Source organism: Mastomys coucha, unplaced genomic scaffold (genome assembly GCF_008632895.1).
Source record: "Mastomys coucha isolate ucsf_1 unplaced genomic scaffold, UCSF_Mcou_1 pScaffold22, whole genome shotgun sequence".
In the NCBI taxonomy this organism is placed as follows: domain Eukaryota; kingdom Metazoa; phylum Chordata; class Mammalia; order Rodentia; family Muridae; genus Mastomys; species Mastomys coucha.
The window spans coordinates 114,746,330-114,769,955 of record NW_022196905.1 but is presented as its reverse complement, the minus strand read 5'-3'; the positions used below and the strand labels follow the sequence as shown (position 1 = coordinate 114,769,955).

The window sequence follows — 23,626 nt, the reverse complement described above, 5'->3', positions numbered from 1 at the left end:
CTAAGAGCACTGGCTGCTTTACCAGAGGAGCCAGGCTTGATTCCCAGTACCCATGTAGACTCACAAGCATCTGTAACTCCAGTTCCAAGGGGTCTTACACCTGATACACATACATACATGTAGGCAAAACATTCATACATATAAAAGAAATGTAAATAAATTTTTAAAAGAAAAAAGAAATAGCAGGTGTTAATGTATTTTTCACATTTTTCATTTTTATGTATTTGTTTACACATTTTTTCATGACATGTTCCCTTGTTGTTGGAGGTAGTGGCTCACGCCTTTAATCCCCACACTTGGGAGGCAGAGGCAGGTGGATTTTTGAGTTCCAGGCCAGCCTGGTCTACAGAGTGAGTTCCAGGACAGCCAGGGCCACACAGAGAAACCCTGTCTCAAAAAACAAAAAAAAAAAAAAAAAAAAAAAAAAAAAAAAGAAAGAAAGAAAGAAAAAGAAAAGAAAACACAACCAGATCCTCTCACATACCAAAACAAAACCCAACATAGGACCAGCTTGGTGGGGATAGAGTTTAGGGGAGAAGAAGGGGTTGCAGCCAAGCCAAATGGATGAGTCCTTCTGTAGACCAGGAAACAAGGTATCCAGTGATCCAACGACTGCACACTTTTAAGGGAGGAGATGACTTCTTGCCATTCCTGAAACCCACACAGTAGAATGAGACAGATCCTTGTAGGTTGTCCACTAACCTCCAAGTATATGCTTGTGCATATGCACAAGCACACACACAAACACACACAAAGTTAAAAACTATACATGTATGTATGTACACATACTCAAGTAACTTCTAAATTGAGAAGTGAGGCTAAAAGAGCCTTTATTTCCTAGCCACATAGGCTCTATAGACTTGCTAATGATATTTCAAAAATGCACCTTTTAAACTGTGAAGGGTGATTCTGGCCAGCATTTTGACAGAACAGAATATGTGCTCAACAATATTAACAGATGTAGGGTTTTTTTTATACTGGGCTCCTAGAGAGATCACAAGTGGAAACACCAAGATGTGCTCCAAAGAAAGCCCCTGCGAGTGGGAGAGCCACACCTCAGATCTTGAAGCATGCTGGGTGGGTCCTACTACAAAATTATATTCAACAATAATCTATGCTGGTTGTTTCAAATTCTAGTTCAACTACAAATAGCATGTACATTACAAAACTGAAGCAGGGCTGCAGAGATGGCTCAGTGGTTAAGAGCACTGACTGCTCTTCTAAAGGTACTGAGTTCAATTCCCAGCAACCACATGATGGCTCACAATCATCTGTACAGCTACAGTATACTCATATACATAAAATAAATAAATAAATCTTTTTAAAAAAGAGCACTGGCTGCTCTCCCAAAGGACCTGGGTTCAATTCTTAGAACATATATGGAGGGATCTAACACTTTCTTCTGGCCTCTATAGCATCAGTGATGCATGTGATACACAGATAGACATGCAAGCAAAGCATCCATACATATAAAATAATCAGCCAGGTGGTGGTGGCGCACGCCTTTAACCCCAGCACTTGGGAGGCAGAGGCAGGCAGATTTCTGAGTTCCAGGCCAGCCTGGTCTACAGAGCGAGTTCCAGGACAGCCAAGGTTACACAGAGAAACCCTGTCTCAAAAACAAACAAACAAACAAAACAAAAAAACACATTCCCTCTCTCCCTTCTTTCTTGCTTTTTTTCTTTCTTCTTCTTTTTCTTGTTTTTATGTTTATGAATGTTTTACCTGTATGTATGTATATGTATATGAATGCCTGGTGCTTGTAGAAGTCAGAAGGTAGTGTTGAATTTCCTAGAACAAAAGTTACAGATGGTTGTAGCTGCCATGTGGGTCCTCTGGAAGAACAGTCAGTGCTCTCCAACCTTCAACTACTCAGCTTGCTTTTTTTTTTTAAGGTTTATTTATTTATTATATGTAAGTACACTGTAGCTGTCTTCAGACACTCCAGAAGAGGGCATCAGATCTTAAGAGTGGTTGTGAGCCATCATGTCATTGCTGGGATTTGAACTCAGGACCTTTGGAAGAGCAGTCAATGCTCTTAACCTCTGAACCATCTCTCCAGCCCCTCAGCTTGCTTTAAAAAAAAAAAAAAAAAAAAAAAAGATTTATTTATTTTGTGTATGTGAGTACACTGTAGCTGTCTTCAGACACACCAGAAGGCATCAAATCCCATTACAGATGGTTGGAGTCACCATGTGGTTGCTGAGAATTGAACTCAGGGCCTCTGGAGGAGCAGTCAGTGCTCTTAATCACTGAGCCATTTCTCCAGTCCCCAGGTTGCTTTCTTATACAACCCAGAACCACCTGCCCAGAAGTGGCATTTCACACAATGAATGAGAGGCCCTCCCACATTAATCATTAATCATTAATCAAGAAAATGCCCTATAGACTTGCTCCAGGCAAGGTATTTTCTCAATTGAGATTCCTTTTCCCAGATGACTCTAGCATTTGTCAAGAGGGAAAAAAAAAGCCAGAACAATTTATTTTATTTTTAATTAGGTGTATATGTGTATGTCTGTGTTGGGTATGTGCATAAGTAGAAGGGTACACTTAGAGACCAGAGGAGATAAATCTCTGGAGCTGGAATTACAGGCAGTTGTTAGCCACGCCACATGAGTATTGATAACAGAATCTGAGTCCTCTGTAAGAGCAGTACATGTTCTTAATCACTGTGTCATCTCTCTAACCCACTGTGTGTGTGTGCGCGCTATTTATTGCACACATGTGACAGTCAGAAGAAGACAAGCCTGTGGAGCTGGCTCTCCCCTTCACCTTTACATGGGTTCCAGGGATCATTTCCATGCCTTCAGACTTGTTTAACAAGAACCTTTACTGACTAAGCACTCTTGACATCAAATGGAAGAAAAATTTAAGGAGTTATTTGTGTTTGAACATCAGTAGAGTTGGGCTAAGGGATGGTTCAGTCAGTAGAGTGCTTGCCTGTCACACAGAAGCCTAGGTGTTGATTCCCAGTTCCACATAAACTGTTCATGGTGGTTCATGCCTGTGATCTCAGCACTTGGGAAGGTATTATAGGAGGGTCAGGAATGCAAGGATAGCTTCTACCACACAGCAGAGTTTTGAGCCAGTCTGGGCTACATGAGACCCTACCTAAAAAGATGAAGAGGGAGAGGGGAGGCTTCTACTTTAAATAACGATGACCGTGATCAAGAGGCCACAGTGGCATCCCCTTAGCACCTGTAGAATGTGACCCAGTGAATGTGCGAACACGTGGAAGAACTTTTAACATTTAAACATTTTCTATCATCAAAGAACTAATACACTGAAAACTTTGTGTTTGAAGCATCATCCCAAGAATAATGTTCCCCTGAGAAGCAATTCTCAATAATTATCTTGCATGACCTAATATACCAACACAGAAAAAATAAGACAATGAAGAAAATATTAGACTATATAAGAGATCTCTTTGTAAAAATTCCTGAAGTTCAGCCTGTAGGAATAAATTATTCTTTGCCTCATGTGTTTATAGTAAAAATAGTAAACAATATTATTTCTATTGAAGGCAAAGCCAATGTAGTATATACTCATTTAACTCTATCAAAATCTATTTATCCATGCTATTGTATGATTTTGAAATGTACCATGCCAATAAAACCTTGAAGGATCCAGTACTGGAATTATAATGGGCATGTCAATATCAAAGCTCGCATCCCACATATGGTGTTCTTATTAAATGTCATATGCTGGTTACTATTCTGGGTAAATTGCCTCATCAACTTCATTCACTTATTTCATTTATAACTTTATCATTTATCCTTACAGGGCAATATTTCATAAACAAGAAGTGGAAGTTTTTAGTTTTTTGTTCCTGACCAGACAGGCTGCCTCACACTTACTTTGTAGCCAGGGATGATGTTGAATGTCTTATCCTCCTGCCTCCACCTCCCAAGTACTCAAGTATATCCAGTATATCCAGTTTTATGTGGTGCTGGGATGGAGCCTAGGAAGAACATCAAGCATGGTAGGCAAGCATCCTACCACGTGAGCTCCATGCCCAGCCCCAAGGAATACATGTTCTAATAAGTGTCATCTAGATATGTACTTGATGTCCTCACCTCGCTCCCTCCTTGTCTACACAAGCCCTGAAGACTCCTCAGTCTCAAGTTCCAGGTTGCCACTGACTTGGTAAATCATCATCCTCTAAATGGCCAGGCACAACAGTCTGTACAACTTCATGTTACTGTGCACTCCAAAAAAACGACAGGCAGGGCTGGGAGAGCAACTTGGTGATACAACATCTATCTGGAATGAGCAAGGTCCTGGGAACTACCAAGGGGTAAAGAACTGCCCCTATTCCAAATGATGCTCAAAGTATCTAACACAGCAGAGCATTGGCTAGGCTGCACATGAAGAGGCCAGTGCTGTGCCAGACATGGACTTATCACTTAGCTCCAGAAGCAGAAAGGGGAGGTGTGGGCACCAAATACAAGGACTTGGAGATAACTCAGAGTTATGTAACAACAGCAGCATAGTGGTGCACACCTGTGCTAACAGCAACAGGGAGGCCAAGGCAGAAGGATCACTACAAATTTAAGGCCAGCCTGACCTACTTAGGGAATTTCAGGAAAGCCAGGGCTACACAGTGACACCTTGTTATCAACAAACTAACTGTACTATATCCCTAGCCATTAAAGTGATAGTCTGTGTTGGACTTTAGTTCAAAACAGCAAACATAGTTGGGGGTGGGGTAGGATAGAGAACTGGCCACATTTCTATTGCTCAACAGTGGACATCAGTGACAACAGGACTGCAGAACTCCTGAAGGGGTCCAAGTGAAGAACCCTGATCATGCAAGTCTAAAAGCCCACTTTAAAGAATAAAGAAAACACAACCGCATGATTGCATTCTACAGATGTAAACATGGGGTGAACTTCTCTTAAAAGCCCTCGAGGAAACTGCTCCATACGGACACTGTTGGGAAGGTTCCTCTCCTTAGAAGGCACTGTGGCTCTGGTATGCAACCCAGGCACTCGAGAAGTGGAAGCAAGCAGTTCAAGAGCTCAAGATTAGCCTCTGTTACCTAGCAAGTAAAAGGCCAGCCTAGGCCTGTCTCAGTAAAGCAAAGGGCAGGGGCTGGGGCGAGCGTGGAGAAGATGGGTTGGGTTTTGTTTTTTTTTTTAATTAATTTTATTTTCTTTAAAAATTGCTTCCTGGGCCAGGCAGCTACCTCAGCAGTTAAGAGCGCTGGCTGTTCTTCCAGAGGCCCAGGGTTTGAATCCCAGCACCAGCAGGATTGTTCACAACCATCTCTCCAGCTCCAGGCACACAAATGATGTGCAACATCAGGCAAAGCAACCTTAAACATGAAGTAAAAAAAATTTTGTTTTTAAATAATAGCTTTGTTACCAGGGGTTGGGTAAGACATACCTGCCAACTGAGATGGAGGAAGGCAAATCCCAGACCAATCTGAGCTACATCTCACAGCCTGACTCAAAGGGACGAAACAAACAGACAAAACCAGCTTCCTTACTAATGGTGCAATGTTCTGCAAATGGGAAGAAGTCAGACAGGCCCTCCAAGAAAACCAGGCTGGCTCAACATCAACAGGTCATACAAAGTTTACAGAAAAGTAACATTTCCTACCACAGAAACTATGCAGAAGTTTCCAGATGTGTGGTCATTTGTACATCAAACAATTGCACACCACGTGATTTACATAGGAGTCTGTTTTTACTCATTCCCAACTGAGATGTCTATGGGTCTTGCTCAGGTAAGTTTTGAATGAGTCAAAAGTTAACTCCCACAGGGCCGTGGTGGCACACACCTTTAGTCCCAACACTTGGGAGGCAGATTTCTGAGTTCGAGGCCAGCCTGGTCTACAGAGTGAGCTCCAGGACAGCCAGGGCTACACAGAGAAACCCTGTCTCCCAAAAAAACAAAAAAACAAAAAACAAAAAAAGTTAACTCCCCAGGATTAAGGACTAGGTACAGTAGGGGTAGAGCTTGACTGGCATGCACGAGGCTCTGGGTTTATCCTCAGCACTGGGAAAAAGGGGGGAAATGCAAAATCAAACATGGGTTTATAAGTCTATAATATAGTGAAATACAGGTTGCATAAATAGCCAAAGAAGAAAGCTTCCCATGGTGGTGATATCACATGGGCCCATATTCACCAGCACATTGAACAAGCTCTTAGAAGGACCACACACTCTTTCTAAGCACCAGCAAGCATAAGCAACAGTACCAGCCAGCTCAGAGACACAGGAGCCATGGGTGACCGCACCTGTAACTTCAACTGTTACAAAGTCACAGCTCCCACAGCTCCTGCCAATATTGCTCTTGGTCTGCTGCTTCAGTCATGACTGAAAAAAATGGTGGGCTTCAGCTCACACTATGTGAAACTTACTCACTAAATTCACAGATCCCTCAATTCTATTCAGATTAAAAATCCCTGAGGACAAAAGAAACTTTTCTTTATATAGTTCATCCTGAAAAAGTTTCCTCCAAAGTTACACCTTCCCACCTTGCAGGGCCTCGATGACTTGCAAAGAAGCAGGTAGGAATAAAATCATTCCATTAAATGTATCAGTGTATTTTGTTGTTGTTGTTATTATTGTTGTTTTGGTTTTTCGAGACAGGGTTTCTCTGTTTAGCTCTGACTGTCCTGGAACTCACTCTGTAGACTGGCCTGGAACTCAGAAATCCCCCTGCCTCTGCCTCCCAAGTGCTGGAATTAAAGATGTATGCCACAACTGCTTGGCTTTTAGTCGGGCGGTGGTGGCTCATGCCTTTAATTCCAGCATTTGGGAGGCAGAGGCAAGCAGATTTCTGAGTTTGAGGCCAGCCTGGTCTACAGAGTGAGTTCCAGGACAGCCAGGGCTATACAGAGGAACTCTGTCTTGAAAAAAACAAAAAACAAAAAACAAAAAAGAAGGGCTGGAGAGATGGTTCAGTGATTAAGAGCACCAAATGCTCTTCTAAAGGTCCTAAGTTCAAATCCCAGCAACCACATGGTGGCTCACAACCATCTGAAAAGAGATCTGACTCCCTCTTCTGGAGTGTCTGAAGACAGCTACATTGTACTTACATAAATAATAACAAATAAATTAAAAAAAAAAAAAAAGAAAAACTTTGAGCATACACTAGGAAGGAGAAAGACTGAAGTGGAGACAATACGATGTGAGGCCAGAACACAGCAGGGATCTCTAAAAAACTAAATGAAACCTATCTGCTGCTAGGAAAAGAAATCTGGGGATAAGAGCACCCTGCCTGCTCTTCCAAATGACCCAGGTTCAATTCCTAGTACCCAAGGGGCAGCTCAATCTGACACGATCACACCAATACACATAAAATAAAGTTAAACAGATTATTTCTTTAAAAAAAAATCTGGCTGGGCAGTGGTGGTGCACGCCTTTAATCACAGCACTTGGGAGGCAGAGGCAGGTGGATTTCTGAGTTCGAGGCCAGCCTGGTCTACAGAGTGAGTTCCAGGACAGCCGGGGCTATACAGAGAAAGCCTGTCTAGAAAAACAACAACAAAAACAAACAAACAAACAAACAAACAAATCTGTAGATAAGATGTTTGATGTTCAGTGACCAGCTGACTGATATGCATAAAAGAACTTTCCAGAAACAGCAACATAGCACCTTAGCAAAATAAAATAATAATAGTAATAATATACATTTTCTGTTATGGTGGTTCAGGGAGTGTTGAGACAGGGTCTGGGCTCTATAGTTAACTCATGGCAATCCTGCCTCAGCTGCCCAATTGCTGGGATTCTTAGTATGCACCACCATGCCCACTGTCTTACTATGTAGCCCAAGCAGGCCTCTGACTTATAGCAATACTCTTGCCTCAGTCTCCTGAGTGCAAGGGTTGTAGTCATGCACCTTATCAGTATTTACCAGTATTTACTTGTTTGTTTGTTTGGAGAGATAGTCTCCTGAAACCCAGACTAGCTTTAAGTTTGATACTCAGGCAGGAATGACCTTAAACATCTGATCCTCCTGTTTCTACTTCCTAAATGCTAGGATTAAAGAGACGTGCCACCACTCTAGTAATATGCAGCAGTAGGGATAAAACCCAGGGCTCTGTGCATCTGTGGCAACCACTCTACCAACTGAGCTACATCCCCAGCCATTTCTAAAATGATGACTGGTTTGTTAGCATGGACCCTGGGCTGAAACCAGACAGACTTCAGTCCCAGCTTTGCCACTATGCTCTCTATCAAGTCGCTGAATTTTGTCTATGCTACAGTTTCTGCAATGGGGATGGGGTAGATAACAATAACCAACTTCAGAAGGCTTTTTCAGGGATTAAATTAGATAACAGCCATGAAGTATCTCACAAAAGCCTGGCATGAAGTACAGTGTGCTGCTGTTTTAATGGTAGTAAAAGTGTTAAAAATGTGGGGGCCAGAGAAATGGCTTGGCCGTTAAGAGTACTAACTGCTCTTCCAGAGGTCCTGAGTTCAATTCCCAGCAACCACATGGTGGCTCACAACCATCTATAATAGGATTCAATGCCCTCTTCTGGTAGGTCTGAAGACAACTACAGTGTATTCATATAAATAAAATAAATAAATATTTAAAAAAAAATGTTGACAATCTTGAAAGAAGTTATACCAAGCCAGCACTCTGGAGAGGCAGGAAGACCAGGAGTTCAAGGTCATCCTCAGCTACCTATTAAGTTCAAGGCTAGCTGGGCAATCTACATACAGCCCAATCTCAAAACAACAAAAGGTGACTTTCAACTGTTGGCCAAACTGGCCCCACTGCCCTTGTGTCTTTATCCTTACTGCTCCGGCTTGCTGAGTCTTTCCCTAACTCTCAGAACACAGTGGCTTCCACCAGAACTTGATGGCTGCATGCCAGTAAGAAACTACTGGGGTGGGGGAGGGGCTGGAGAGATGGCTCAGTGGGAAAGAGCACTGACTGCTCTTCCAGAGATCCTGAGTTCAATTCCCAACAACCACATGGTGGCTCACAACCATCTGTAATGAGATCTGACACCCCTCTTCTGGTGAGTCTGAAGACAGCAACAGTGTACTCATATACATTAAATAAATAAATCTTTAAGCTGGGCGGTGGTGGCACATGCCTTTAATCCCAGCACTTGGAAGGCAGAAGCAAGCAGATTTCTGAATTCGAGGCCAGCCTGGTCTACAGAGTGAGTTCCAGGACAGCCAAGGCTACACAGAGAAACCCTGTCTCGAAATAAATAAATAAACCAAATAAATAAATAAATAAATCTTTAAAAAAAGAAAAAAGAAACTACTGGGGAATCAGGACAGTTTATTCATTATCACTTTCCATTCTATAATCTGGAATTCTAGAAGCTCAGTTCTGAACTTTTTTTTTTTAATTTTTATTATATGTAAGTACACTGCAGCTGTCTTTAGACATACTGGGAGAGGGTATCAGATCCCATTACAGATGGCTGTGAGCCACCATGTGGTTACTGGGATTTGAACTCAGGATCTTCGGAAGAGCAATCAGTGCTCTTACCTGCTGAGCCATCTCACTAGCCCCGAGTTCTGAACTTTTTCAAAGGACCACAGCATTCCAGAACAGACCAAACAAAGCCTGAACCTTATCCCAAAGGTTCTGTGTGCATGTCACAGCACACAAAGCCTTGGCTGCTTCAGCTGAGCAGCTCCAAACCCAAATGTTCTTCTCTTAAACAGCAAAACAAACAACATACAAACTTTGCTGCCTTCCACTTCCTAAACAGTATCCAGAACACACTCTGGGCATGCTGATTGTGTTTGCTTGCTGAAATATAATTGGCATACAATAAACCGCACATATTTAAGCCGTAGGATCTAAGTTGTTTTGACACATATACATATGAACATGAAATGATACAAGCAAATAACCAAAACATTCACCACCTCTTGCTCCTTTACAACCTCCCTCCTTCCCATCCTCCCAGCACGCTTTCTCTTTAGGTACTCATCACAGACTAGCTTGTATTTTCTAGAATTTCATATCAATGGAATCTTACAGTGTACGCTGTCTAGCTTACCCATGCACTATCAACAAAGAATGGCTTTTTTTTTTGAAGATTTATTTATTTACTTTACTTATATGAGTACATTGTCACTGTCTTCAGACACCCCAGAAGAGGGTGTCAGGTCCCATTACAGATGGTTGTGAGCCATGTGGTTGCTGAGAATTTAACTCAGGACCTCGGGAAGAGCAGTCAGTGCTTTTAACCACTGAACCATCTCTCCAGCCCCAGAGCATGGCTTTTTATTGCTTTTATTCTACTGTATGAATATTTCCACACTTGTCTATCTATTCACCTGTTAGACATTTGGATTGTTTCCAGTTTGAGGCAGTCAGAAAATTTACTTGAACTTTCATGCTTAAATCTTTGTGGGAAGAATTCTCAGTGGTTAAGAGCTCTTATTCTTTCAAAACAAGGAAAAGGGGAGGAGCAAGATAAGTAGAGACATATGTATGAAATGTCACAATGACATCTATTATCATGTTTACTAATTTTAAAAATTGATATAAAAAGAATATGTTTCCGGCTGGCGAGATGGCTCAGTGGGTAAGAGCACTGACTGCTCTTCCAAAGGTCCTGAGTTCAGATTCCAGCAACCACATAGTGGCTCACAACCACCCATAATGAGATCTGACGCCCTCTTCTGGTGCGTCTGAAGACAGCTTCAGTGAATTACGCCTGAGCGAGATGGGCCTGCAGAGGTCCTAAGTTCAATTCCCAGCAGCCACACACATGATGGCTCACGGCCATCTGTACAGCTACAGTGTACTCATACACATAAAATAAATAAAATAAATGTAAAAAAAAAAGAATATGTTTCATTCTGCATTCCTAATTCACTATGAGACTCAAAGCCCTTACTTATGAGGCCCCACTCCATCAGCATCCCCCTGACTCCTGTCACTCTTCTCTCCTCATCACTTTCTGAATAAGAATAGTTTCCACTTGGCTCCTGATGTCCTTCCTCTCTGTATAGGATGTCCTTTGCCCCAGAGCTATAAGGAACAATCTCACTTCCTTCAAGTCTCTGCTCAAAAGCCTGCCTGCCCTGGATATGAAATAGACTCCCATCTCCTCACCTTATCTTTTCCACGGGTTTCTTTTTTTTTTGTTTGGTTTGGTTTTTTTGGGTTTTTTTGGGTTTTTTTGTTTTTTGAGACAGGGTTTTTCTGTATAGCCCTGGCTGTCCTGGAACTCACTCTGTAGACAGACTCAGAAATCTGCCTGTCTCTGCCTCCCAAGCGCTAGGATTAAAGGCATGTGCCACCACTGCCCAACTTTTTCACAGTTCTTATCACTTGTCATCACACACGTGTACTAGCACACACACACACACACACACACACACACATAGATATGTGCACACATACACAAGTCGTTCCTCCACATCAGTGAGCTCCATATCTTTCCATTCAACCAAATGTGGATCAAAAATATTCAGAAAAATGTTGGGCTGGTAGTGTACACCTTTAACACTATACTGGGCAGACAGAGGCAGGGAATTTCCTGTGAGTTCAAGGTCAACTATATCTATAAACTGAGCCCCTGTCTGAAAAGAAGAAAAGAAGGAAGAAGAAGAACTTCCAAAAGCAAAACTTAAATTTGCTTTATAGTAAGCACTATACTACTGAATCCACACAAATGAAGTGATGTGTAAGCATCCTCTTCAAAACCTCCCAGCACTTCAAAGCTCCTCTCCCTAGTGTTCATTATGTGTATAGTCATCCTGGCCTGGTTGTGTGCAATGGGACTAGACATAGAACAAACATACATCATTATCTCCTAAGCAATAGGCCCTGCCTACCTTGTACCACACATAGCAATGAATTACTTGTATAAGAAGCTGTGCAAAGTCTATGTGCTAAGAATATACCATTTTGTCCAAGAGCTTTGGCATCTGTGGGTTTTGATATCCAACAGATCCTGGATCCCATCCAAGGACACTGTGGGGCTTTGTATGTAAGATACTTGTTATTCACTGTTGTCTACATCTTCATGTTGAAATATAAGCTTTTTTAGAAAATAAAACTTTCATTTCATCCACTGCCATGCCCTCAGCACCCAAAACACTAGACTTCACTTACTTCTAAACTCTACAAGATACTACTTTCCATTAATTTTTTGAGGATACTATTTATTGGGTGGGTTTGTTTTTTCTCTTTAAAAACCTAACTATAATTTACTGCAAAAAAATTTAATCCAGATGCTCTACTCAGGACAATTTTCATGTCTTTAGATTCTTTTTTCTAACTGACATATGACCTTGCAGAGCACTAAGAGTAAAAGGAATACTGGAACCCAGAGGCAGAAGGCCTAGGCCTTACTTGTCATAGCTCAGGCCAGCTTACTTGTCATAGCTCAGGCCAGCTTACTTGTCATGGCTCAGGCCAGCTTACTTGCCATGGCTTGACATGGTACACCCACCACAGTAGAACTCCTCTCCTGATCCCTTTCTAAAATGAGGAAAACACTTATATCTTCAAGGTGCATCATCTCCAATGTACCTTCTGTGCTTTCAAACTGTGACTCCACAATCTTATGTACTATGGTTGTCCCTCATAAATTATTCACCTAGGCTTCAGTCTTATTCCTCATACTTTAAAATCATTAATGGAAGAATTCTATAATTATAGACCCTATGAGAATAGCTGTTATTCCTTCAGAGTCTACTGGAGAGAGATCTGGGAGACAATACTTCATAGGAGTGCTAACAGAGAGATCTGGGAGACAGTATTCCATAGGAGTGCTAACAGCCCAAAAGATACCTTTTAAAATACTGACAAATCTCTAATTTTCCTGAAATTTGAAAAAGAAACAGTTGCCCAACAGGAATCAAGGTGGAGTTAGGAGAAATGGTTCTGTGGAAGAAGTGTTTGCTATACAACATGAGGGTCTGAGTTTAGAGTTAGAGAGATAGGTGGGTGGTTAAAGGGATCCAGTTTAGATCCCCAGGATCCCCATAAATTAATTCTAAGTATTAAAAAACAATGATGAGTGTGGTGTGCACACCTTTAATCCCAACACTTAGGAGGCAGAGACAAGCAAATCTCTATGAATTCCAGGCCAGTCTGGTTTTCATAGGGTCCAGGACAGCCAGGGTTATTCAGTGAGACCCTAACTCAAAAAATAAAATAAAAATAAAGGTCTTGAGCAAACTGCACATTTGCTCTGCTCTGTTCTGCTCTGCTCTTGTTACATCCACACAATGGATACAACTGTTGCAACAAGTTTCAAGATTAACCTAAAGTTCTTTGAGAATTTAACAAGACAGCATCTGACACAATGGATACAGTTAAGAATTATTATTAAATAGATAAGTGCGTGAATAGCAGACTACTTCTCTAGATACTCTAGTCTGTAACTGGAAAGGAATAAAAACAAAACAATGTACATCACTTAACAAGTTCCTTTTGGAGAATTAATCTACTTGGCCATAGTCTTTCATTGGCTGTATGTGTCACTCAGGACACAGACAGTAAACATTTTAGTAATGTCTATTGAGTAACTTGGTTTTTAAAAATAATTCTACCTCTTCTAATCCAAAAACTCAATTGTATATATATCAAACAATCTGGGCTCGAGAAATTGAGGTTAGTCTCTAAGGAACAAAGAGTATCATCCACTTTCCACCTTTACACAGCAGCGCCCATTAAATAAAGAGTCCACCGTCATACCATCAGAGCCCTGCAGTTCTCAGGTGGTTAACTCAGACACACCTTGCTTTTTATAGATAGACCCAAATAAAACATAATTGTATTATGATTCCACGTTAGGGATTCTCTATCGACTCCCATATTATCGTGACTAGACTGTAAAATATGCCAATTAAGAGTTCACAGTCGGAAATTCTGAAGCATCCTCAAAGCCAGACACAAACACATTGGACCACATTCGCATCTCAAGCACGTCCCAAAGTCTCGCTGAACGCGATCAGATCTATGGCTGTCTTCAGAAACACACAGTAATGGGATTTTACCCCCATTTCTATAAATGTCGGTGGTACTGAATACCAGAGTATATGGAAAGCCGCAAAACAAAAGATTCCCAGTGCGGGAGGCCCTCCTGTCTGCGGTGTACCCTAGGGACCCCTCCATGCAACAATAAGAATTTCACCACACTCCACGAGGAAGCAGGGTCAACATCCACCTAGCCTGGATGAAAACACGACTGCCAAACATTCCCACTTCTAGGCAAATGCAAAACCGAGGTCAGTCGGCGGAAAGTTCACATCCACCATATGCACATTTGGTTTCCTTGGGGTGGGTGATGCACCTGCCACCGCTTCTAGACCCGGCTTCTCAGAGACCCCCCCCCCGAGGCGCGTGCACACACGAGCGCGCGCGCGTTTACTCTCTCTCTCTCTTCTCTCTCTCTCTCCTCTCTCTCCTCTCTCTCCTCTCTCTCCTCTCTCTCCTCTCTCTCTCTCTCTCTCTCTCTCTCTCTCTCTCTCTCTCTCTCTCTCTCTCTCTCTCATACTCGCTCACGCCCGCCCTTGACCCTTCCCAGACCGCGGCGTAGCATCCCTTTCTCGCTGTCCAAACCCCGGGCTTGCTGGACAAAAGCCGGGGTGTCAAGTCAATCCGAGGCACTGCACAGACAGGTTGCAGAATTGCATATGGTGGAGGAAGTCTGGCACAGCTGTCACTCCGGTCTCCCCAACACACAGGCGCGCACACGCACGCACACAAAATCCACACAGGGCTGGGGCTATAAAGAAGCAGAGTCCTTGCAACCGTTCAAAATACAAAAGGTCTCCGGAGCGCAGGCACCTGGGCACGCCCGCCAAGAGACTCCCAGTGCGTGGGGGAGGGGAACAGCCGGGCGGCGGCTGCCGGGGCTCCAGGCCGAGGCCCGAAGATGCTCTCCAGAGTCACACACACCTGCGGGGGCCTGCGGGGGCCTCACTCACCTCCAGTTCGTTGTCGGCGGCCTCCGAGGCGCCGAGTATCTCGCTGGGCAGCTCGGCCAGGTCGGTGACCCGGATAAGCCCGTCGTGCAGAAAGATGGTCTCCTCCTTCACCGAGAGCCACTGCGCGGAGTCCGCCGCAGCCGCCGCAGCCGCCGCCGCCGCGGCGGCCGACGAGCCCATATCTAAGAGAAGGAGATGCGGAGACGACGCCGCCTCAGCAACCCATGGCCGACCGCCGCGCCCGCCTCGTCCGCGCGGCTCCGCCCTAGGCGTTCCGCGCCGACATCCCCTCCACACGCCAACCCCGGCCCGGGAGACCCCGGCCCCGCCGCCGCTGCCGCCGCCCTGACGAGCAGGATCCGCCTCTGCCGCTCTGCAGCCAACTGTCAGTAAGACGCCATCTTGGGGGCGGGGTTCCCGGCATGCCCTGCGGGTTGGACAATAAGGCCCCGCCCTCCTGTCCGTCTGGCCCCGCCCACATCCCGACAGGGCTTTATAAACCAGCTGCAGGCGCTCAAAAGAAGTTCCTCCTAGGCACCCTTCTTCCCATGCTGTCTGAGGCGTTCTGAGGCTCCGGGAGAAGACGACCCCGCTCCCCTCCTCCTTACTCAGGTGTGCACGGGTTGCTCAGGCCAGAGCTCATTCTGGAAGGATTGTGGAGGGTCAACACTGTTATCTTTTAAATGAGATAGGTTAAGGAGTCTTTTCTAAGATCTTGGATTAGTTCAGTTCTTAGAGGGTTAGCCTAGAATGCCTGAGGTCCTATGTTCCATTTACAACACTATAAGTAAACAAACAAAATAAACCTGGTGGTGGTTGCCAGTTGTCCCAGTGCTTGGAAGACAGAAGTGGGAGTACCATTGCAAGTTTCAGGGTAGCCTGGTCTACATATCAAGTTTCAGGACAGCCTGGGCTACGTAAGGTGTTCCAGGCCAACCAGACCTATAAAATGCTAAAGGCTGGTATATAATATGCATTATACACTTGGTCATGAGAACTTGGTAAAACTCATAGCAGATGGTTAGTGTTTACTGGAAAAAAAAGAGTACAAAGAAACAACTGACATCTGATGAAAATACAGCATTTAATAACAATTGCCCCTAGGGTGGAGAAATGATTGATAGGTTGACACTGGTTGCTCTTTCAGAGAACTGGGTTTCAATTCCCAGCACTCAGAGGGCAGCTCACACCTTTTATAACTTCAGTCCCAAGGGATCTAAGCTTCAGTCCCAAAGGACTTCACATCCTCTTCAGGTCTCCAAGATCACTGGGCAGATGTGGTACACAGACATACATACAAGCAAACAGTCAAACACATTAAAAATTTTTAAATTAAAATTAAACAAAAGCAATGCTTTCCTCCCGGCTCCTGGCTTTTTAATAGTGCTCCGTTAGTCAAAATTACAAGTTTTTGTCATCTTCAACACTGACATGCACCTTTCTAAAATGAGTACTTGCCAGGCTTGCTGGTGCATGACTTTGATATCAGAGCTCAGGAGGCAGAAGTAAGATGACCTCTGTGAGTGCAAGGCTAGCAGAAGCTACATAGTTCCAGGACAGGCAGGAACTACATAGTAAGACCCTGTCTTAAAAACAAACATCCAGGGCTGGTGAGATGGCTCAGCGGGGAAGAGCACCGACTGCTCTTAGGAAGGTCATGAGTTCAAATCCCAGCAACCACATGGTGGCTCACAACCACCCGTAATGAGATCTGATGCCATCTTCTGGTGCGTCTGAAGACAGCTACAGTGTACTTACATATAATAAATAAATAAATCTTTAAAAAAAAAAAAATATCCAAAAGGATGTGACTATCCGCCTCTTATTCATCCAACAAGTGTTTCATGATCTCTTCTAGAGGACCCTACTCTTGGTGTGCGGTTCTGTTGTGCTTGGGCCTAGTGCTGTTTGTATTTTGATGCTAATTCTGCTGGTTGGACAGAGGAAGAGAGGAAGCAGGAGTTAGGTCCTTTTGGATGGGAATATCGTGAGGACAAGATATAGCTATGAGTGTCTCCTGGTTTCAATAGTGAATTGATCAGGATTTGCCACTGGAGGATTTAGATTTAGTAAGGCTTACAAGATTAGCCAGGCGGTGGTGGCACACGCCTTTAATCCCAGCTCTTGGGAGGCAGAGGCAGGTGGATTTCTGAGTTCGAGGCCAGCCTGGTCTACAGAGTGAGCTCCAGGACAGCCAGGGCTACACAGAGAAACCCTGTCCCGGAAAAACCAAAAAGAGAGAGAGAGAGAGAGAGAGAGAGAGAGAGAGAGAGAAAGGTACAGCAGCAAAGTATGGGTTTGCCTAAGGTGCGCCAAAAAGGCTGTGCGGGATTTGAAACGCGGGACTGTGATAGTTACGACTGGCCAATGGGAACCTAGAGAGCTGCGTGGAGAGATTGTGGAGAAAACAGGTTGGTCAGGCTGGAGAGATGGATCATTGGTTACTGCTCTTCCAGAGGTCCTGAGTTCAATTCCCAGCAACCACATGGTGGTTCACAACCATCTGTAATGGAATCTGATGCCCTCTTCTGGTGTGTTTGAAGACAGCTATAGTGTACTCACATATATATATATAAAAAAAAAACAAAAAAAAAAACCAGATTGGTCATTGCCTGACAGTGCATGGCAAGCCAGGCTGCCGGGGCAGAGGCACAAGCATAGGAATGAGCCGGGGTTTTTTGTTTGTTTGTTCTTGTTTCTGTTTTTTAATATTTCCCGCAACAGGGTTTTACAGAGACAAATATGGCAAAAATGCTTTCTCTTGTGGAACTTGCAGCCAGATGGGGGAAACAGACAAAAAGCAAGAAAACAACACAGCAGGCAGTTCCCACGAGGTCAGTGGTATGAAAACAGTGAGAGACAGATGTGATGGAATGGAGCTGACATGCATGTCAATGACGTGGCGCTTGCTTAACATGCACATGGCCCCCTGCTTGCACAATATCACCCACTACCCCTGTAATCTTGGTACTCCAAAGATTCAGGCACCAGAATCCAGAATGCAAGGTCATCCTTGGCAACATAGAAAGATCAAGGTCAACTTGGACTTCATGAGATCCTGTCTCAAATCAGCAACAACAAGAATACGGACCCAAGTGCAGTATCCTTTAATCTCAGAATTCAAGAAGCCGAGACAGGAGGATAGTCATGAGTTTGAGGCTAGCCTGGGCTACACAGAGAAACCTTGCCTCAAAAAACAAAGCAAGGGGGCTGGAGAGATGGCCCAGCAGTTAAGACCACTGACTGTTCTTCCAGAAGTTCTGAGTTCAATTCCCAGCAACCACATGATGGCTCACAACTACCTATAAGGAAGGAGATTCAGTGCCCTCTTCTGGTGTGTCTGAAGACAGTGACATTATATTCATGTATATAAAAATAAATAAATAAATCTTAAAAAAAAAAAAAAAGCAAGGAGGTGGCCCCATGGGTAAAGTACTTGCTTAACTGGATTTGGATCCCCACCATCCATGTAAAAGTTGATCATGGCTGTATGCGGCCCCCTAGCACTCACAAATGTGTCCATCCCCACAAGTGGAAACTGGAGAATCCCTGGGGCTCACTGCTCATCCAGTCCAGTCGAACTTATGAGCTACTGATTCACTGTGAAACCATGTTTCAATGAGGTGTAGGGCTAGGAAAAAAAAAAAAAAGGGTTCAGTGCTTAAGAGCCCTTCCTGCTCTTACAAAGGACCTGAATTCAGTGCCCAGCACCCATGTTGGGCAGCTCACAGCTGCCTGGAACTGCATGGGAATCTGCACTCATATACACATACTCACCCTCCCACATACCTCTGGGCAGGTAGTATTTGGCATTACACTGGATCTGAAGTGTCCCCCTAAGGTGCATGTGTTGCAGGCCCCAGGGCTTTTAGTGCAGCTGTGTTTGGAGGCGGAGTTTGAGTTGGTGTTGGGGTGAGCAGAGCTCTGACTTCATCTAGGAATGGATTCAGTGATTCATTCCAAACTTAATTGGCTATTGAGAGGTAATGGCTAAAATGGTTGGGTCCTAGTGGGAGATATGGCAGCGGAAGGCTCTGTCTACTCCAGTCCTTTCTCCCACCCCACTCTGTGCTAGCCAGCACAAGGTGAATAGCTTCCTGTGACACAAGCTCCATCACCACCGTGTCCTGCCCCAACAGAGGGCTGAAAGCAATAGAGCCAGTTGAGCAGAATGAAACCTCTCTAATCTTTAAGCTCATCTTCTCAGGTATATTGTCACAGCTTAGACACAGTCCCACCTTCAGCTGGCAAAGCAAGGTTCAGTTTCATTATCTACTCAGTGTCACAAAGCCAAGCAACAGGGAAGCTTAGATTTGATCCCAGGCCTGAGTGATTTCTCCACATCTTCAGCTTTCAGGGGCTAAAGGGGAGCCCCTTCATTCTTTTTACTTACATCTTCTAAACAGGTAAACTGTTTAGCCCAGCTTTAGTGGCTCAAAGATTTTGTGTTTATAGTTTAAGATCAGGAATCAAGAGGCCCAGAAACTATTTTCCCCCTCCCCAATCAGTGGATGTCTTAATGTATGTCTTTAGACTGAATAATGAATGATTATTTAATATTTTAACAACAGTAATTAATTAGTCAGCAACATACTTTGATGAGGCAGCTGAAGAATTAATATTTATAGCACCTCCTCTGGAAATAAGTCTATTTGGTGAGAATTTCTAGAATGGATTCTTTTCCTGTAGTTTGGAGCAAGACAAAAGTCTCTGCTCAAAAGAACTTAAGCTCCAGCCAGGCAGTGGTGGCACATGCCTTTAATCTTAGCAGAGGCAGGCGGATTTCTGAGTTCCAGGCCACCCTGGTCTACAGAGTGAGTTCCAGGACAGCCAGGGATACTCAGAGAAACCCTGTCTCGAAAAACAAAAATCAAACAAAAAAATTATCTAAGCAGAGCAGTGATGGTGCATGCTTTCAATCCCAACATGGAGACAGAAGCAAGTGGATCTGAGTCTACAGAGTGAGTTCCAGGCAACCAGGGCTACTTAGAGACCCCGGTCTCATGTGAATTCTAAGCTAGCCTGGTCTACAGAGTAAGTTCCATGACAGCCAGGGCTACACAGGAAATCTGTCTGGAAAAAAACAAAACAAATTTATCTATTTTATTTTACATACATGAGTGTGTTCCCTTCATGCATGTCTATGCATTGTGTGCAAGCCTGGTGACATCAGAGGTCAGAGAACTCTAAGAAAGCCCTCTACCAATTGAGCTACATCCCCAATGGATGACTTATGACTTCTTTTTTAAAAATTGCCCTTCCTCCTCTCTCTCTTTTATAATAATTCACTTTATTATAATGTGTGCACCAAATGTGTGCCGGGTGGCCTTAGACCTCAGAAGAAGGCATTGGATTCTATAGAACTGAAGTTCCAGGTACTGAGACTGAATGCCAGTCCTCTTGAGAACAAAGGCTCTTAACTACTGAGCCAGTTCTCCAGCCAACTCTCTTTCTTGACAGGGGCTCATAGTTCAAGCTGACCTCGAACTTGCTCTGTAGCCAAGAGTGACTTTAAACTTCTTGATCCTTCTACATCTCCAGTCCTGGGATTACAGGTAGATAGCACACCCAGCTGGAATCATCCTCTGTACCTTTTTTTTTTTCAGAACAAAGAATCAAGACAGGCCGGGCAGTGTTGGCACACGCCTTTAATCCTAGCACTTGGGAGGCAGAAGCAGGCAGATTTCTGAGTTCGAAGCCAGCCTGGTCTACAGAGTGAGCTCCAGGACAACCAAGACTATACAGAGAAACCCTGTCTCGAAAAAAAAAAAAAAAAAAAGAATCAAGATGGGCAAAGGGGTAATGCTGGCCTGGCAGCTCCTTGTCAAAAGCAGGAAGACACCTATCAGTCACCCACCCATGTAGGAGCAGTAACTCCCCAAGACAGAGTTACTTTGGCGATGAACATCTAGCACTCCAACTGCTTGCTGATGCAATGTTGGCTGGCCTTGGCTCAAGTTAAGGCCCCTCAGGGATTTTGCAATGTCTCGCTCTTCTGCTGGCATTTCTGTTCCAACTGATTGTCTGAACTGAGTCTGTAATCCTTACTGGGTGCTCAAATATGCAAGTGTGGCACAGAGATAAGCAGTAACTCTGAAACTGAGTACAGCTTAAACATAGTTCTAGGAGCTGTCAGGCAAATTTATAAGGGAATTGACAAAGACAGAAAAAAAGCACATAAACACATCTGTCAAACACACATGAACACGCGGTGATTATTTCCACACCACTAATCTCGGTCTCCAAGAGGAAACACATGCCTCTGCTAACAATCTTCTTTCTAAGGGATCCAGTAGGCCAGGTTCATTTTTGGATCTTGTTATTTTCTGCTCTAGGGTGGTGTGTGAGCAGAAAAGCAAAGAAATCCAATGAAAGAAATTCTAGAAAATCTTCTTGGAGCCCCACTGGATTAACAAAACTAAGGGACAGCCTTGGCTTTGACGAAAAACCCTCAAGATGAAGCAGCTTTTGAAAGCTACTATCTTCCTTAAGATACTGTTACCTTGGACATCTGAAGGATGCTGTGTGCCCTCAGCTCCCCCTCGTGGGCCTCTGAGACATTGTTGCCTTTAATTACATATTCCAGGTTGGAAATCTATATAAGTATTCATTCCTGCTGCAAAAACAAGCTCAGTGGTGGGTGGCTCATGTTTTTGGAAACTGGGTCTGCTGAAGCTCAGATTAACCATAAACTCACTATATAGACAAAGGCTGGCCTTGAACTTCTACTCACCTCAATCCTCTCAGTGACATGTACAGCATGCTTGGTTATTTCTTTTTTACTTTTTAAATTCTTTCTTTTGTTTTCTTTTTCTTTTTTTGTTTTTTGAGACAGGGTTTATCTGTGTAGCCCTGGCTGTCCTGGAACTCACTCTGTAGACCAGGCTGGCCTAGAACTCAGAAATTTGCCTGCCTCTGCCTCCTAAGTGCTGGGATTAAAGGCATGCGCCACCACTGCCCGGCTTAAATTATTTATTTTTATTTTACATGAATGAGTGTTTGGCCTGCATGTATGTCTGTGCACCGCCATGTGTGCAATAAGAGTATCAGATCCCTAGGACTGGAATTACAGACAGCTATTGTTGTATTTTATAAAAAGAAAAAGAGGCCAAGGATATGTTTGGTGGAGGCAAGGTATGGTGTAGGAGGAGGGGATGCCTTTGCTGGCTCATGCTGAAGCATCCCTTCCCCCTGAGGGACCAGCCACAAGGTGGTATAGTATAGAATAGAGTTTATTCACAGCATGGAGAAAGGAGTTGAGGGAGTAGAGACAGAGAAAGGCAGAGAAAGAACAGAGGATTAAAGGCTGGCCATGAGCACATGGAGAGGGGAGAGAGAAATGGGGAGAGAGGAGGAAAAGGGTAAGGGAGCAAAAGAAGAGAAGAACAAGAGCAAGAGGAGGGGGCGAGCAGCCCCTTTTATAGTGAGTCAGGCACACCTGGCTATTGCCAGGTAACTCTGGGGCGGAGCCTAGACGAAATGCCAACAGCTATGAGCTGCTATATGGGTTCTAAGAGTTGAACTAGGTGCTCTGAAAGAGCAGCCAGTGCTCTTAACCACTGAGCCATCTCTCCAGGAACTTAGCTGCTTTTCTATACTCTTATCTTGAAGGGTTCAAAGATCACGTGGTATTTTGTTTCTTCCTTTCTCTTCATGACTTTCAGATATTTTCAGGCTGCCTCCAGAACTTACTTAATTTCACATCTCTTTTTGTTTTTTAATTTTTAAAAGTATGCAATTATTTTATTCTATGTATGTGCATGTTTTGCTTGCATGTATGCATGTGCATCACGTGAGTGCCTGGTGCCTTCAGAAGTCAGAAGACGGTGTTGGATCTCTTCAGAAGTCAGAAGATGGTGAATTATTTACTTGTTCAAGGCTATTATGAAAAAGAAGTGCAGCAATAATTTTCCTAGTGATTGAATATGATGTCAAAATCTTTACCAAATAGTTTGTAGGAATAGGATTTTTCTCCTGTATGAATGCTTTTCTTATTACCTGATGTCAACATAATAGATAAACACTTTCAAATATTTACAGGGCTAGAGGCATGGCCAAACATCTTTTTTTAAAGATTTACTTATTATTTTGAATAAGTACACTGTAGCTGTCTTCAGACGCACCAGAAGAGGGCATCAGATCTCATTATGGGTGGTTGTGAGCCACCATGTGGTTGCTGGGATCAGGACCTTAGGAAGAGCAGTCAGTGCTCTTACCCGCTGAGCCATCTCTCCAGCCCCAACTGACTTTTCTTTTTTTTTGAGACAGGGTTTCTCTGTGTAACCCTGGCTGTCCTGGTACTCACTCTGTAGACCAGGCTGGCCTCAAATTCAGAAATCCACCTGCCTCTGCCTCCCAAGTGCTGGGACTAAAGGCATGCGCCACCACCGCCCAGCCCAACTTACTTTTCAAAGCACTCTTAAGTTTCCACTTCAGCCTGAATTACGTGAGACACCTTTAATCTTACCACCCTAGGCAAAGGCATTTGGATCTCTGTGAGTCCAAAGCCAGCCTGGTCTACAGAGTGAGTTTCAGGAAAGCCAGGGGTATGCATGATGGTACTTAACAGAAAAAAAAAAAAATCAAACTGATCATATTTTTCCATTTCTTCTGTCTGAAAATGTGCCTGTGTAGTAACAATTGAGGTGGACCACAGCCAGCTTTCCCTCTGATTTCACCTTTACTGTATTCCACACCTGCTTGGGAACAGGCAGCATTTGTCAGCCTATGTCTTTATTGGGGGG

General features: G+C 43.8%; 1 protein-coding gene across 1 annotated transcript in view; it reads right to left on the bottom strand.

Moving 5' to 3' along the window:
* The window catches only part of Hectd4 (HECT domain E3 ubiquitin protein ligase 4), a 160,857-nt gene extending 145,565 nt beyond the window's left edge, over window positions 1-15,292 (bottom strand). Inside the window, 1 exon segment of the mRNA XM_031391135.1 lies at window positions 14,883-15,292. Within this exon segment, the coding sequence (XP_031246995.1) occupies window positions 14,883-15,062 (180 nt within the window). The 5' untranslated portion in view covers window positions 15,063-15,292.
* Window positions 15,293-23,626: the final 8,334 nt, after the last annotated feature.